This window comes from Ictidomys tridecemlineatus, chromosome 11, assembly GCF_052094955.1.
Source record: "Ictidomys tridecemlineatus isolate mIctTri1 chromosome 11, mIctTri1.hap1, whole genome shotgun sequence".
Lineage (NCBI taxonomy): Eukaryota > Metazoa > Chordata > Mammalia > Rodentia > Sciuridae > Ictidomys > Ictidomys tridecemlineatus.
The window spans coordinates 34,524,992-34,541,878 of NC_135487.1; the positions used below are offsets into that span (position 1 = coordinate 34,524,992).

At 48.3% G+C, this 16,887-nt stretch overlaps 1 protein-coding gene across 3 annotated transcripts; it reads left to right on the forward strand.

The window, feature by feature from the left end:
- The first annotated feature begins 429 nt into the window (after positions 1-429).
- Cyp4b1 (cytochrome P450 family 4 subfamily B member 1) lies at positions 430-15,441 on the forward strand. 3 transcript variants are annotated; one of them, XM_078026207.1, is made up of 12 exons: positions 430-672; positions 7,318-7,459; positions 7,628-7,672; positions 8,910-9,037; positions 9,882-10,006; positions 10,275-10,426; positions 10,572-10,678; positions 11,414-11,604; positions 13,356-13,489; positions 14,258-14,322; positions 14,425-14,507; positions 14,929-15,441. In XM_078026207.1, exons 1-12 carry the CDS (start codon positions 493-495, stop codon positions 15,110-15,112), a joined length of 1,536 nt encoding a protein of 511 aa, XP_077882333.1. In that variant the 5' UTR covers positions 430-492; the 3' UTR covers positions 15,113-15,441. The 3 variants fall into 3 exon arrangements, with proteins under 3 accessions (XP_077882333.1, XP_077882334.1, XP_077882335.1); XM_078026208.1 differs by lacking the exon at positions 430-672 and adding an exon at positions 6,057-6,352; XM_078026209.1 differs by lacking the exon at positions 430-672 and adding an exon at positions 6,062-6,276.
- The last annotated feature ends 1,446 nt before the right edge of the window (positions 15,442-16,887 follow it).

Consider the following 16,887-nt stretch of genomic DNA (forward strand, 5'->3'; position numbering starts at 1 on the left):
CTGAGTCTTGATTTCATTATCTGGGAAATCGGTATAAAGAGCAAGCACCTACAATCTTCTTGTTTTCTGGATGAATTGAGAACAGTGTGTACAAAGTCCTGGAAACATACAAGGTGCTTGTGGGAAAAGGGAGTTTTTATGCCAATGTTATGCACCATGATTCACCTTCTGTTTGCTTTTGCAAGGTGGGATGCCCATTGCCTGTTTTTTTTTTTTTTTTTTTTTTTTTTTTTTTTTTTTTTTTTTTTTTTTAAGCCTACTACCTAGTTTCTCTTCAGTCAAATTTTGGGAGAAGTCAGCTAGATATTCTCTTCTGTTGTTCACGACTTTTGAGATTGTTGTCTCCACCCTTTGGCACTCAGCCCAATCTGGATTACTGTTGGCTGCAGGGTGTGGCTGGGGGTGGGAACTGGCTGGATGCCTGGATCCAGAATAAAAGAGAACCCAGAAGCAACTGGAAGCAGGCTGGACCTGGGTGCTGCAACTGTAATCATGGTGCCCAGCTTTCTGTCCCTGAGCTTCTCTCGACTGAGCCTATGGTTGTCTGGAGTGATCTTGGTCATCGTGTTCCTCAAGCTCTTTCGCCTGCTGCTGCGGAGGCAGAAGTTGGCCAGGGCTATGGAAAGCTTCTCAGGGCCCCCCACCCATTGGCTCTTTGGGCATGCTCTTCAGGTATGTGGGGAGGGGTAGAGAAAGGAGGCAGCTCCCTTTCTTCAGAGAATCAGGCCTAATCCCCTAGGGGCCTGGGGTGGGAGACCTTCAGCTTAGGCAAGGGGCGTGATTTCTGTTCAGCTTTCCTACTGGGACTGCTTCCTCATTCATGCCTTTGAAGGTGGCTTCAGAAGGAATGAGCACTTCACATTGGGAACATCTCAGGTTACAGACTCCTTCCACCATTGTGAGGCTCAAGGTTCAGACAAGGCTGTACCAAAGGCTCGGTGATGGCATAGGAAAGGAACCAAAGCCCCTGACAGTGCCCTAGCTAGAACTAGGCTGTCAGGTTTAGAGCGTCATCATCGTTATCCTCTTTGCTCTATGCAGCATAAAGATTTCCATTTCTAAGGCAGAAAATGAAAGAGGCAGAGATAAGCAATGCCATGAGAGACCTCCCAGAGGGTCTAAATTTTGGTGATGGGACACGGAGGAGGCATGGCGTCTTCATGGGTTTAGATCCTGGCTCATCCTCTCATTATTGCGGTGTGGTGGGGACCATCATAATACCCACTTTTAGGAATGTCTTCTGTCATGAGGATCTAGATCAGACATTTCTAAACACAAGGTAGGGAAGTGGAATCACTGGGAGAAGCAGATTTGTGGGTTTCCAGCACCTGGAGATTCTAATTTGTCAGATCGGGACCAGGAGTCTCAGTTTAAAAACCTCCAGAAGTGATTTAATCTGCAGCCAAGTTTGGGAGCCCAGGTGTAGATGCCAGAGATTAGGGCTCAGGGACATATTTTTTCCTTTTACCTCTTAAATCCTCTTTCCTCATCTTCTATTTAGGGAATTGCCTCTCTTCTACTACTGACTCCAGAAATGAGCTTGACCTCAAGGCTTATTATTGCCTCTAGATAATCTTTTGGAGATAGCCTAGTAACTTATGTGCATCCTGGGGACAACTAGGAAAAAAATAAATGTGGGTTGAGGAGAAAACCAGACCCTGCCCAGGCTCTCATGGAAATTACTATCTAGAGGGGAAAGCAGACACCGGAGCCCTGGGTGAAGTGCCTCCCCAGTATTCCACATTAGGTCCATTCTTTTTGTCTCAGTAATTTCCCCATCTTTCCCTTCAGTCTGTGACCTCTGGAGGATAGAGATCTGTTCTGATTCATCCCTGGGATCTCAAGGTTCAGCACAATGCCTGGCACAGACCAGCCATCATCAAATGAAACAATAGGGAATATTGGAAAGTAGTGAGGAGTATTTGAAGAGGCAAGAGAGAGAGAGAGAGAGAGAGAGAGAGAGAGAGAGAGAGAGAGAGAGAGATGATACATTGATACATGGAGGGGTCAGGAGGGCTTGGTGGAATCTTTGCCAAGTATGGAAGGAGGGTCATGAGAAGGTTGAGGTCTAACCCTCAAAAGTGAATATGAGAGACATTTAGGGAGACTTTCAATTCCCCTTCCATCCCCAATTCTCCCTGCTTCCATCAGAATTAGGTTTGCTCTCATAGCGGGCTTCCCCAGGACAGGGATCTTGTCCTCTTTAGAACTCTATGCCAGAGCTGACTGTCCTCTTCTCTCCTAACACCCCCCTCTCCTGAAGCTTGGGAGTGTGAGGAGGACTGGAAAAGAGCCCAGGCCTGGCTTCTCCATCTCCAAAACAACCACCTAAAGGGCTTTTGCTTGACTCTAGGAACGGCATGTAAAGATCAAACGGGTGGTTGCTCCTAAACATTAGAAAGGTTTCCTGGGGAACCATGGAAGGCATAGAACCACTGTGCGCCTTCAGTGCTTGGCACCTCTGATGTCGTTTGGATCCACACCTGAACCTGAGAAATAGGGAGGGTGGGGGGGGGGAGGATTAGTTTCCCTAGTGTAAAGAGGAGGAAGTTGAAATTCAGAGGGGGAAAAATATTTGCCTAAATCCATACAATGGCTCAGAAATTGAGTTCAGGCTGGGCACTGGACTCCTGCATTTTAAATCAGGATATGATTGATCCATAAAAAGTAACTGCAAGTTTGATTCCTAGACTTGGTGCAGATGGGAGTGGGAAGGGAAGGAAGAGGATTGGTGGTTGAAGGGTGTTGGGTATGGAGTTGTCCATCAGGATGGGCTTCTCCCTTTTTGGTCTCCAATCATGAGGCCCTGGAGTGTCTACCTTTTATCCTACTCAGTTCTTAGAATGTGTCTTTTGGGATATGTCAGTTCCTATTGTAGAGTGCCTCTTATTCTGCTCTGGGGCTTAAGGAAGACTTTGCACATATTAGGTGTTAATTGTGGATCTACGGTTGGGGTTTCTGGGAGGAGCTGACAAATCAAATGTGTGCATGTGTGGAGGGGAGCATGCCTGTTTCCAGTCCAAGGGCGGGTAATCCCCTGAGATCCCTGAGACCTTGCCCCTGGCCCTGCCCATCACTGGAATAGTCCTTGGAATAGACCCTGGATGGGTTAGTGAAGACACTGGCTCATTTTATTCAGCAAACACTGACAATGGGCCCTTGCTGTGCCCTATTGGGTAAATCACTCCCGTCTCTATGCTTCCATTTTCTTCTTGATAAAATGAAGATATCACCTTCAACTTGCTGTGTTGGAGTTAGAAGAATATCAAAAGGAACACAGTATGGAGTCTTAGCAAGCTGCTAAGATAGCAAATAGATGTCTACTGTAAAATTATTGTAGAGGGATTTTTTGATGCAAAACACCCCAAGATATTTGCTTCCTTTGTCCTCCTCTTTCCTTCCAAATAAATCCAGTCTTTGGTCTTTCTTTTCCCGAGCAACAAACATTTGACCAACAACTCCACGTCTGATCCTATGCTGAGATGGGAGGGTGAAGACTAAAGGAACTGGATCTGAGGGAGAGATGGATAACACAGTACATTTTTATGGATCCTAGGGATGAGAGAAGGGACCTCTCAGCTTGGGAGTCAGAATAGGTCCAGGGAGGTGATATTGAGGTGACTCTTACAAGGTCTGGAGGCAGAAGTTCATGGAAATGCAGAAGGAAAGACAGAAGAGGCTACCTGGGTATAGGCATAGATGCTGGAAAGAGCACTGTGAGTTTAGGACGTTAATTTGATTTTTTTTTTTTTGTACTGGGGATTGAACCCAGAAGCTCTCAACAACTAAGCCACATTCACAGCCCTTTTAATTTTTTTATTTTTGAAATAAGGTCTCACTAAGTTGCTGAGGTTAGTTTTGAACTTGTGATCCTGCCTCAGCGTACTGAATCACTGGGATTATTTTAATTTAAGTTTTGAATTCTAGTCTGTGCCTGTGTCAGTAGCTCAGCATTTCTGGAAGGTGAGAGCAAGGACATAATAGAGAGGATGAGACAAGTGGGGGCAGAGGCAGGTCGTGTACATACTTGTGGTCAGGCCAAGAGGCTATGTTTTTTTTTTTCCCCCAAGAACAAACATTAGAGCCATTGAAGCAAGGGAATGACGAAAAATTACAAAGCTGTGGTGCATAGATTGACAGAGACCAAACAGGAGGCCGAGAGGCCAGGGTGGAAGGCAAATAGGAGGCGAAGGGCCAGGGTGGTGGGAAAATGGTGGATAGGAAGGTCAGTCAGGTGCAGGGCAAATTGGGAGCCAGAAAGGTTAGGTAGAGATAATCTAGACAGATGCTGAGGAGGCAGTTAGTGGAATGGAGCGGAATGAGGGGTAGAATAGGCCAGGTCTGGGCACGGTGGGCAAAGGAGAGGGGCATCAAGGCCTCTGCCACAGATGTGAAGGTATCAGTGAAGTCCCCTTTACCACTAGGAAAAGGGGACAAAGATTGCCCTTGAGGCTTTGTTAAATTGAGGTATCCATCCATCTCAATAACAGTGGGATTTGGCAATATTAGAGAGAAATGGATCCGTTGAGCCACATGGATGGGATTTGGAGGACTGTAACCAGAGAAATGAATTTCTGTCAAATTCAAATATGCATGGATCTGAGGCCCAGGAAGAAGAGGCTCAGGGCTGGCAGCACATATCCATGTTAGGGTGTGGGACCCTTGGGTACTGGATTTGGAGAGTTACATGGTGAGAGATTCCTCCCTGGAGCTGCTACATGTGGTTTGATTAGCTCTGTTTTGCCAATTCCACTGTAAAAGTCACTTGTAGAACCTGCAGTGATGGGGGACAGATTCCACACAGGATAACAGGGACCCTGCTGTCACTATCAACCATGGAAAGAAATCATATTTCATATTCCTGGCTAGCATTGAGATGGGTAGTGGTTCCATTCCATGGGATGGGGCTAGGTACAGATTTTTTGGGAAAACATGATATGTATAAACGTATGTGTGCACTTGAGTTTCAAAATGCTGGGTTTGAGGGTCCTGGAGGATATCATGTAGAGACTTCTGAACACCTAAGATGGGCTGGGGATATAGCTCAGTTAGTAGAGTGCCTGCCTCCAATGCCCAAGGCCCTGGGTTCAGTTTCCAGCATCATCAAACAAACAGATAAACAAAAAACCACCTAAGACAACAGGATATCAAGGGACCCAAGAGATGCTAATAGTCCCAAGGGGATGTTGCCATTGCTGCTCAGCCTGTGTGTGGAATGGCTTTGCTCCCCTGAATTAAGTTGCCAAGGGTTTTATTCATTCATCCAAAACATGGATCTAAGTAGTTCCAGAGAGTAGAGCAGAGACGCATGGGAAAGGTTCCAGGCAGGTGACTTTCAGTCCAGTGACTAAGAAGTCTTGTTAAGAATTTTGACAGTCTCGAATATGGTTGCATTGAAAAGCAGTAAGTTTCCTGTTGCTAAAGGTGTCTGAGCTCTCACACATGGAGATACTCACAGGGTGGAGGTCTGAGGCCAGGCAACTTGTGATCTTTAGAGTCTGAGATCAACATGACCTGTATTCAGAAGGTTGCAACTTGCTGGGGAAGAGGAAATCTCTGTTTTCTACCCTTCTGACTTTTTTTTTTTTTAAATGTCCTCACCATTTTGTAAACAGATTTATTTTGATTCTAAAGAGAGAACCTGGGAGCGCTGTGGCTACAGTAGATTGGAGAAGCAGGTAGTTTTTTCTTTGGACACTGGCCCACTAAGCTTCAGGACAACTGTCTGGTGGCCTAAGAAGTCTTATTAACAAGAAAGACAGCAGGAAGAGCCTCAGTCATGATTCTTGTTTGACTCTGACTTTTGTGGGACCTTTCCCACATCAATTCCCTTTGGACTTTGGGCTGTTTCCACCTATAAAAAGAGGTCATGGTTTGACTAGGCAATATTGATGTCCTCTTCTGATCTGATTCTTGGAGCAAAACCTATTCAGGACTCTTGGGGAGTAGAGCAGGGAGGGATAACTAATGCTTGCTTTTCCCAGTCCCTCCTATTGTTCATTCCTTATAGGTCAACAAGGAGTGCAAATGAGAGGATGAGGTGGGTGGGGCTGGGGAGCTCGGTTCAGTGAATTATCTCCATATCCTGATATCCCCCTGCTTCCTTCCTTCTGGAGAAAAACAAACTGTCCCAGAGTTATGAGTAAATGTCTTAGCTCAGGGAATCTGAGGACAAGTCTGATGCAACCTGTTGTATAACCGAGAAGAACTGGCCAGCAGTCATATGTGCCCCAGAAGGAAGACATCCCAGAACTCTTGGAGGGGCTGCAGATGCAGGTTTGGGGCAAAATGCTGGGAGCTGTCCTCACTCCACCTAGGTTCCTGGGGCAATCGGTGGCACAGGGAGTCTACGGCAAGTTGACTGTGACTTGAAGTCAGGGTCAGCATGAGGTCAGGGTCTCCTGTCTGTGGCAGGGATGCTGAAGGACACAAGCATGGTTGATAAGGAGGGAAATGGGGTGCAGATGAACCAGATCAGCTCTTTTCAGTGCTGGGATACTATGAGTCTGGCTTTTCTGTGACTTCAGCCTTTATCTGCCACATCCAATTTGGCTTCCTGGACCTGGGAGAATGGGGAAAAAGGAAGTGGCCCTGGTGATCAGAAAGTTGATAAGGAAAATCTAGGAGGGTGGATGGAAAAATAAGAGACACAAGGAAAAGGAATACTTCTAGGAATAAGAGCTTGAAAGGCAAACTAGAATTTTCCCTCTTAATTGTAGGTAAAGATGATTTTTATCACTTTGTGGGGTTTTATTTGATTGAATATATTATATATGTATATATAATATGTATACAAAATATTTTTATTGGCATTGTAATTATATCTAATAGTGGGATGACTCATTGTTATGTATTTGTACATGCACACAATTTGGTCAGTTTAGGTCTCCAGTAGCTCACCTTTCCCTCACTTTGTGCTTTTTGGCAATGTGTGCTCGAGGGTGATGAGAACTCTTACAACCATCTTGGGTTGAACTCAGGATCCTGAGGGATGAACCTCTGGGGGAGAATACACCAAACTTCAGGGGCCATGGGAGGAGAGGAACCCCAGAGAAGGCACAGCTGATGGCTGGTGACCAAAATAGGCCCAATCCTCAGGATCTGTGGAGGTGGTGACTTGGATCAGTCAAGGATCCCTGGACTTCAGGCAGTGGCTGAGGGGCTGGAGGAGGCACTACGTCCAGCTGTTGAGGAGAGAGTGTGCAGAGGAGTGAGGAGAGAGCCCCCAGCTGCGTGGGCTGCCTCCTGTCTTCTCTGCCTAGCGACCTTGGGCCTGGCTAGTGACGCTGGGTTCCTGACCTTCTATTACCATTTCAGGCTAAGCAGACAGACTTCCTGGAAAGGGTGGTATCCTGGACCCACCAGTTCCCTTATGCCCACCAACTCTGGTTGGGACAGTTCCTTGGCTTCCTGAACATCTATGAACCTGACTATGCCAAAGCTGTGTACAGCCGTGGGGGTAAGGTACCTCAAGGAGAGGGTGGGGCTTTCTGAAAGCAGAGGGCTTAGAGCCTGGGCATCTGTCCTAAGTCTGGGAAGAGGATGGTGAAGGTCCCAACCCCATTCATCAGGGAGCCTCCTCTGGGAACCCCCATCTCTGCTTGACCGACTTCTACTTCTACTGCAGACCCTAAGGCCCCGGATGTGTACGATTTCTTTCTCCAGTGGATTGGTGAGTAAGCACCTGCCTTCCCTTCCTTTCCTTTCTCACCCTTTGTGCTGGGCGGCCAGGATCTGGCCCTGTCTGCCTCACTGAGTCACTGATCCTATCAGTTGGACAGGCCAGCCCCCAACATGTCTGTTCTGGCTCAGCTGCTCAGTGAGAGGAGCAGGAAAGCTCTTGGCTGGCAGGAAGTGGGGCCAGGACCTCCTTTATTGGGCCTGCCATATTGCTTCCTTTCCAGGCAGGGGTAGGGCTCTGGGATATGTGTGGGCATGACGAAAGTGGCTCTAGAGTTGCTCTATAGGACATTTTAGTAGGTAGTGCTCTCTGGGGCAAGGTTCAGAGGAAAGTTATACTAGTAGGACCATGGCTGGTGTCATCAGAGGCTAAGAGCTCTGGGTGACTGGAAAGTCGACCTCAATTCGGAGATGAGGCTCGGCAGGGAGGGTTGGTTACCTTTGTTATCAGCACGAGGACTGTGGGTTGATGTTGAGATTAGGTGGGAGACATTGAGTGTTCTTGAACCAAGGCCATATGCTTCTCCAAAGTCTTTTTACTTACGATCAGCACCTTCCTGGAGCTGAGAAGCGCAGGGCAAGAGGAAGAAAACAGTCTCAACACTATCGACTCACAGAGTAACACAGGGAAGTCTTTTTTTTTTGCGGATTTCAGTGATTATTACTCTATTTTTAACTATCAAAGGAGGGAGGATAAAAAGAAAAGACAAAAGGCTTAGGAAAATGAGATGCAGTTTTGAAGATAGGAATGCATTTCCATGGCTGGGTATGTGTGTGTGGTGGGGGGCGGGGGGAAGGAGGATAAGGTTCCACCTGAGGCCACAAAACACAGACATGGCAGCTTGTCCCCCAGGTCTTGAAGCTGTGGCCACAGTCCCAGCAGCTGAGAGCAAGGCCCAGCCAGCTTCCCTCCTGCCTGGCTGTCGCTAGGGGGCCAAATCTCCTTTGTGTGAGCTGGGTATTCTATGAGTCCCGGTTTTGTAAGTGCTGCTGAGGGGCAGAAGCTGGGCCATCTTGCCCTGAAGAAGAAGCTTACTCCATCAAGAACTTCTTCTGCTTCTGTGTGCCTAGTTGGTGGGGGTACAGAGGGTAATACCATGTCTTTTAGTGGCCCACCCTAGAGGGTTTCAGGCTGGGGATGGGAAATGGGGAGTGCTTGATCCCAGGGTGCTAGGCTTGGAGCAGGATTGCCTGAATTCACCAGCCTTCCATCTTTAATCTTCTCTCAGGGAAAGGCCTGCTGGTTCTTCATGGGCCCAAGTGGTTCCAGCACCGCAAGCTGCTCACACCTGGCTTCCATTATGATGTGCTGAAGCCTTACGTGGCTGTGTTTGCTGAATGCGCACATGCCATGCTGGTGAGCTCCCTGTGGCAGGCTCCTGGAGCTGTGGGCTGATGGGCTAGCCCCCTGTACCCTCATTTTGCCCTGGGGGAGAGCAGGAGGTGCTCTGGAGTTGGGAGATCCCCTAAGTCCCTGAGTCTACCTTCTGCCTGCAATACCAATGCCCTGCTCTGCTGCCCTCCTGTTGCATGACATTGCTGGCTAGGTGCTAAAACCCCCAGGGTCCAGGTAGCCCTGGTTTTGTCTCCATCAGGAGATCCAGCCTTCTTTCTTGTCAGACCAAAAGGCTCTTGGAGGCATCAATAAAAGCCTTATTGGAGCAGAGTTGAGGGCTGCCCGTATTTGAGAGTATCAGGAAAGCCCTTCACATCTAAAGTGTCTCCTTTTCATTCTCTGCTCATCACAGTTCCTATCACTGATGTGGCTACAACTTATCTCTAAGAGGATATCAAGTCAGATTAGGGTCTCAGGGCTGGAGAATTCCTAGAGGCTCCCAGGGCTAGTCTTTTCCTTTGTAGGAAACTCCTCTCCAGCATTACTGCAGGCCTGATGTGCACAGGTGTGCTGCAGGTGTGCTGGGGAGCTCGCCACTTTTTGGCATACCTGTTCCCTCATAGGCTGCCCTGACTGGGAGAAAGTATCTGTACACTGTGCAAGATCTGCCTCCTGGCCTGCCTTATGGACCTCATGCCCAGAGGCTGCCAAACCCCACAGTCCAGCAGCACGCAGGGCAGGGCAGGGACTGGGAGTGCACATAGAGGGGAGCTTGGTGGCAGAAGGGAGGCTATAAGTCCTGAAGGGGAGAGAGGGGCATCCATCCCAGCTGACCCCCACATTCTCTCCCATTTCTGGGTTCCAGGACAAATGGGAGAAAAAGGCTCTTGAGGATAAGAGCTTTGACATCTTCTGTGATGTGGGCCTCATGGCACTGGATACACTCATGAAATGCACCTTTGGTAAAGGAGAGAAAGGCCTGTGCCAAAGGTCAGCAGACACTTTGGGGTTGGCCCTCTAATTCCTATCCCAGGCCAGCTCAGAGGGGAGATTTGGCAGGGCTCCTGGGCCCAGACTGAAGAACAGATTGTTTCCTGTCCTATTGCCCTGTTGGGATGAGCCATGCCTTGCTGGTGCTTGCTTTAGAGAGGAGGGTTAAGGGTAAAGGAGGGCAAGAGTAGGAGGTGCTGTGCTTGGGCCAGATGCTTGGAAGGGAGCTGCTCAGGGCTCTGCCCTCTGTGCACCCTCTGCTGTGCAGGGACAACAACTACTACTTGGCAGTTAGTGACCTCACACTACTGATGCAGCAGCGCATCGAGTCCTTCCAGTACCACAATGATTTCATTTACTGGCTCACCCCACATGGCCGCCGCTTCCTGCGGGCCTGCAAGATGGCCCATGATCATACAGGTGGGTCTACCCTGCAGGGCCCACTCCTAGGAAACCTGGGTTCTTCCTCCCAGCCCCTCTGCATGCTTCCTATTATAGGATCTCAGTTCCCTTTTGGGCAGAGGATGGGTTCCCAGGCACAGCACAACCTGTGCTCCTGGCCCAGACCAGGTCATCAGGAAGCGGAAGGAAGCCCTGAAGGATGAGAAGGAGCAGGAGAAGATTCAGAAAAGGAAGCACCTGGACTTCCTGGATATTCTCTTGGAAGCACAAGTGAGTATGTAGTTGTCCCCCCACTGAGAGCTGGTCACTGAGGGATCTTCTGCCTAGGGCCAGCTGTCCAGCAGAAGAGGCTGTTAAGTACTCCTTACTTTTTTACCTGGAAAATATAACTTGCTCCTTGTCCCATGACACATATCAACAAAGCTGCAGATATTCAGGGTGTGTCTGGCTGGGCTGTGGCATCAGAGATCTGAGAGCTTGGGTTACATGGTAGAAACCTGAAGATATTTCTAGACTTCTAAAAGCCCCAAGAATTTTGGCATTGTAGAATCTTAGAATTTAGGCTGTATTCTTTTGGTCCTTTATTTCTCTAATCTATAAACTCACTGAGTACCTGCATTGAATCTGTTTTTGCACTAGGGTATAGAGATGGGAAAGACCTGGCCCTGCCCTCCAGGTTCTTACAGTCTAGTAGAGGGAATAGTTGGTGGATGTTGACAAAGATATTTTCCCCTGCCAGGTGGCATTCCATGTGTCAAGTGAGCAGAGTTGACAGTTGGGGTACGGTAAGGTCACAGGTCATTTGGTCAGAGAGATCGGAGATTGCTTCATGGAGTAGGAGGCATCCAGGCTGGGCTTGGAAGATAAGATGGGAAGTTCATGGTTCCCAGTCTGCAAAGCAGCTTTCACTTTCTCCTCCATATCTGCATTTGATAACTCCTGTTTCAATTTCTGCTTAATATCTACTTCAAGTGCTTTGAGCTGTCTCATTACCCCTTAACCCAGGATGAAAATGGGCTCAGGCTGCCAGACACAGACATCCGGGCTGAAGTGGACACGTTCATGTTTGAAGGCCACGACACCACCACCAGTGGCATCTCCTGGTTCCTCTACTGCATGGCCCTATACCCTGAGCATCAGCAGCGCTGTAGAGAGGAGGTCCGTGAGATCCTAGGGGACAAGGACTCCTTTCAGTGGTGAGTAAGGTTGAGAGTGAGCCCAGTCTGTTGTGCTCAACCCAGGGAGAGGCTGTGCCCATCCTGTCCTGTGCCATCTTGTCCTGTGCCTGGAGATGAGGTGAGGTGACTGACCTGTTTCTTCTGGTGCTATAGCTTTTGTGGGTGGCTGAGCGTGTATGTACCCTGCAGCCCACTTCTCCAAAATGGAGCCTTTTCAGTGTCACACAGAGAAAGTTATTGATAAGAGGCTGATATTTATGAATTGAATTTCTCTGCTGGTAGAACATGAATACCCTTCTGGGTTCCTGGACAGAGCAGGGAGGGCTGGGAGAGAAAGAGGAGGAAGAGCCAGCCTTTGTCACTTGCCTTTGGGTGGTAGTACACAGTCTCCGGACTCCTACATCTTTTCCCTCTGGTGAAGGACAAAGAACTGTTTTCCAAACTCCATCTCTTAAAAACTTCCAAATGTTCCGCCTTGTTTCTTGGCTCAAGACTGAAGTCCTGAACACGACACCTGATTGGCCCCAAACTCTTTTTGCAGTGTGATCTCTAGGAATCTCTCACAGCCTCCTCTCCCCCAACTGCTTCCTCCCCTCAGGCCTTTGTGTCCTGCCAGGCACCTCAACTTTATGGGCTCCTGAACTGCCTCTGGAACAGACAAGGCACATAGCAGAGGTACATAAAGTGCCCAGTCAATGGAGGAACTTTGGGTTCACTAGAAGGGTCTGACCTATATATAAGTCTAGGATCCGAGACCTGGAAGAAACTCTATTATTTATTTTTATTGGTTGGATGTTGGAACTTTCCAGGGTATCCAGCCAGGTACCAGGTAGTATATGTGGGGCAAATGGGAAGAGGAGGAGAAGCCAAGTTGCTGTTCTTGGGAAGTTTTTAGAGACAAATTCACATAACTGAAAAGCTAGAGAAAAACAGAGGGAGGAATAAGGTTGAGAGGCCTGGATATTGAGGACAGAGGCATCAGAAGGTGTGGGGCTCACCTTGACTTTAGAAGGAGGATTTCAGCTGGGCAACCACGTGAACATACCCTGAGGCAGGTCGTTCAAAAATTCTGCTTTCCCTTCATCCTGTTTAGAACTTGAAGCAACTTAGAGGACACGGATTCAATAAGACAATACAACAAATGAAAAATCAGGACAAGAGGGAAAATAACTTGGGAGTTTGGGGCTCTCTGTAATAAGATATTTCACAGTAGTTATAGTTAGACCTCACATTTGAGTCTGGGCTTCCTGGTGATCAAGTGTGCTTGTGTAGTGTGTGTGTGTGTGTGTGTGTGTGTGTGTGTGTGTGTGTGTGTGTGTGTGTATCATTTGTCAGTTTATCATTCTGTACCCATTCAACAATTCATGAATATTGGTTGGTTAATTCAATCAAAATACACTCTTGTCCTTTCTGTTCCAAGTCTGCAGGGGAAACTAGCAGAACCTACAGAATTGTCCCTTGTGGGGCTTTGATGGGGTCCTGAGATATGTACATAGATCCTTGTCTTTGATGGCTGGATGCATACATTTCTAGGGTATTGTGCCTTCCTCTCCTAGCAGCAAAGATGAGGAGGGGATGGGAGATGGTGGGGCCAGATTGCTGGGGCTGAGTGGCCACACTGTGTCTGATCTGGCTGGGCACTTGGAGCTTTTGTGCCCCCTCTGACTCTTGGATGGATGGTGGTAATGAGGTGGGAAGCTGGGGCTGGGGTCTATCTTCTTCCAGGATTATATTACCCCTCATTCCCCAGTGTCCTCTGTTGCTGGCAGGGATGACCTGGGCAAGATGACCTACCTGACTATGTGCATCAAGGAGAGCTTCCGTCTCTACCCACCTGTGCCCCAGGTGTACCGCCAGCTTAGCAAGCCTGTCAACTTTGTGGATGGTCGCTCACTGCCTGCAGGTGGGATGGGGTGGGTTTGTGGGAGTAGAATCAGAGTCCTCTGGATCCTCTTCTGAAACCTTTTAGACTATTGGTCAAATCTTTGCATCAAAGGGAAAGAGCTCAGGCTTTGCATTCAGAGCCCTGGGTCAAACCAGCTTCACAACATATGAATTCATTCCTCCACCTCTAAGCCTCCATTTCCTCTTATGTAAAATAGGGGTGAGGAGAATAGCAACTTTTCAAGGTTGTTGTCAGGATTTAAGAGACAATATTCATCAGGGCTCTCCTGTACCACTGTGCATACCCAGGTTGAGTTCTAGACAACTTCAGGGGGCAAGATTCACATAGACTATGATGTTGTGCAATGTACAACATACCTAGCAATACATGATGGCGCTGTAAAGAGTGTGCAGACCTCCACCCAACCCAACACGTAGGACATACCAGTGATTGGTAGCTGTTACTATTGATAACATAATCTTATAAATAATAAACTTTCTGAGAGTTCATTGAAAGCAGCAAGGATATGAAGACCCTGTCTGTCCTACTTTATGGTAGGGTGGGTTCATTTCTCCTTTCTTTCTTTCCACAATGTCTGTGTCTGGACCATGCCCAGTGCTAGGTCTATAGGAACCAGTCATGATGATGATCAAGGTACTTTGACGAGTGAGTGTGAACATAAGCTGTCCGTCACTGGCAGTGGATAGTAGAGGATTTAGCCTTTATGTGGAGGGGACCTAGCTGCTCCAGGAACACCTTGTCACCAGGCCTCTGTTCCACCTACAGGCAGCCTGATCTCTCTGCACATCTATGCCCTCCATAGGAACAGCGCAGTGTGGCCTGATCCTGAGGTACTCCATCTCTGGGCCTGAAGTCAGACTGGGTGGGGGAGGGTATGGGGCTTATACTATGCCAGGACCTGGTGGATATTTAAACAAAGCTTGATCCCTTAGGTTTTTGATCCCCTGCGCTTTTCCCCTGAAAATATGACTGGACGCCACCCCTTCGCCTTCATGCCCTTCTCAGCTGGGCCCAGGTAGGAAGAGACCCAGCATCTTCAGGCTCTCAAGGCTGTGGAGGGGGGTGGAGGACATCATGGGGGAGGCATCATTATGGAGTGCTTCATGATGAGGGGGGACCATGCTGGGTTTGTGGATACCATCATGCAGGGTAAAACTCCAGGGAACTTTCTTACTATTGTATTCCTGTCCTAGGGAAGCGGGTGGGATGGGTGAGTCATCCAGGAGAGACCTCAAACCAGAATCCCCAGTGTAAAGCTACTCAGCCTGGGCTCCTCATCATTCTCCCAAGATCTGTTTCTTAAGTCCAAATCAATCAATCCACCAGCCAGTCACACAACCAAAAATAGTTATTGATTTCTGTTGGCTACTAAGAGTCCTGAATTTCACCAATCTGAACGCTCCAGGGAGCAAATCTCTTTGTGCTGTTCACTGTAGGAACTGCATCGGACAGCAGTTTGCCATGAATGAGATGAAGGTGGTCACGGCCCTCTGTTTGCACCGCTTTGAGTTCTCTCTGGATCCCTCGCGGTTGCCCATCAAGATGCCCCAGCTGATCTTGCGCTCCAAGAATGGTATCCATCTCCACCTGAAGTCTCTGGGCCGTGGGCCTGGGAAGTAGCTCTACAGAGAACCAGGAACCAGATAACCCTGGCAGTGGGCTCTCCCTGGACACTGCCTTCTGGGTTGGATGTGGAGTGGTTGAGGCTCTCTGGCTTCTGGAGGCTTGTAATTTGGAAGGGGAATAGGCACTATCATAGACAGCTTCCTAGAGGAGAGTGCCACATCAATATGTATGTATAAATGCTTGTTATGCATGTATTCTAGAGCTGATTCAGTCATTCAACAAACACTTGGTGAGCACCTACTTGCTTAGAGAAAATTTATGTCCCATAGTTGACAATTGTTCTAAAATGTAACAAAACATACATTCCAGCCTCAGTGACTGCATTGGAAGCTCTGCCTCTGGATTCATGATGGAGGGATGGCTCAGGGCATTGTCCCTTCATTGAGATGTGTTTCTTTGTTTAACTGTGTGTGTGTGTGTGTGTGTGTGTGTGTGTGTGTGTGTGTGTGTGTATGTGTGTGTTGGAATATAACAGACATAACAGAAATTCACATAAACAAAAACTGAAAAAAATTATGGATAATTCTAAAGCACACCTCCCTCCCCCGCACCCCATGAACACTGAGGAATTGGAAGATGGTTTCTCCAGGGTGTCTCTGTCCCTCCTGAGATGGATCCCTGTGGCATCCCTGCCATTCTCAGCAGTGTATCTCACAGTGCTCTAGGCATTCAGGGTTAGGCTGGGGAAGGTGGCAAAGTGGCATTAGAGGGGGACTTGCTGGGAGAAAGAAAGTCCTTGTTGAATCAGGTGTTGAGTTATGGTGAGGTATGAGCTGCAAAGGGCTTTTGAGGAGGGCCTCAAACTGGGAACCACATGATGACCCCTGGGTGGCACCCAAGCTTAACACAATTTGCTTCCCTTATCTCTGGATCTTTAGCCCTCAGACAGTTACCTGGTGTCAGCAGGGTCAATGACCCTCCTGATGGGAGGAGACTGTGATCCCATTTCAATATTAAGGGAAGGAACCTGTGATGCTTATCTAGAAGGAATGAACTGGGGCCTCCTGACTCAGGCATATGTTGACCAAGACTCCATTACTAGTACTGCCAATCTCCCTGACAGTATGTGTCTGTGAAAGACTGACCTGAGAGCTCTGGTGCCAGAGGGGAGGGGAGGCTACCTCAGGGAGGGCAGAGGGAGGCTGGGACTGTTGGGCAGCACAGTCAAGTTCTTGTTAATCCATCTAGTTCTCTAAACATAACCCTCTGTCTCCTGTAATCCTGGGCATCTATGCGCACATGTGTGTGTGTGTGTGTGTGTGTGTGTGTGTGTAGAGTGTGGAGTGGGCAATGGGTGTGTAGGAGTGGTTTACATGAGTATCTCTGTGCTTGTGTCATGGGAGGTGGGTATATGAATGTGAACCAGCCTGGCTCTTGCCTGCTACTTGCAGGCAACAGGGTCAAATTTTTGGCAACACACTTTTTTTGGAATCTTGTGGTTAGAACACCTGCCCATGGTTGGCAACCCAGAATTCGGAACTCCTATTTTCCTGTGCTCTATGAGGATGGCCAACAGGAACCCTTATGTATCATCTGGTAAATCTCCTCCTGTAGCATTCCCTGCTCATTCTCCTGCCCCAACTCTCTCCTCTCCCCTTGGTCAACCACCAAATGTCCAGCCCTTTCCTGCCCCTCTTCAGACTAGGACTGAACAGCTTAGTGACCTAGGAGGTCAGGAAACAAGGAAGGAGGTCCTGGCTCAGGCAACTTGGGGAGAAACCCTTTCTGCGAAGCAGAGCACAGGATACTGGGGAAGGCGAAGGACTCCA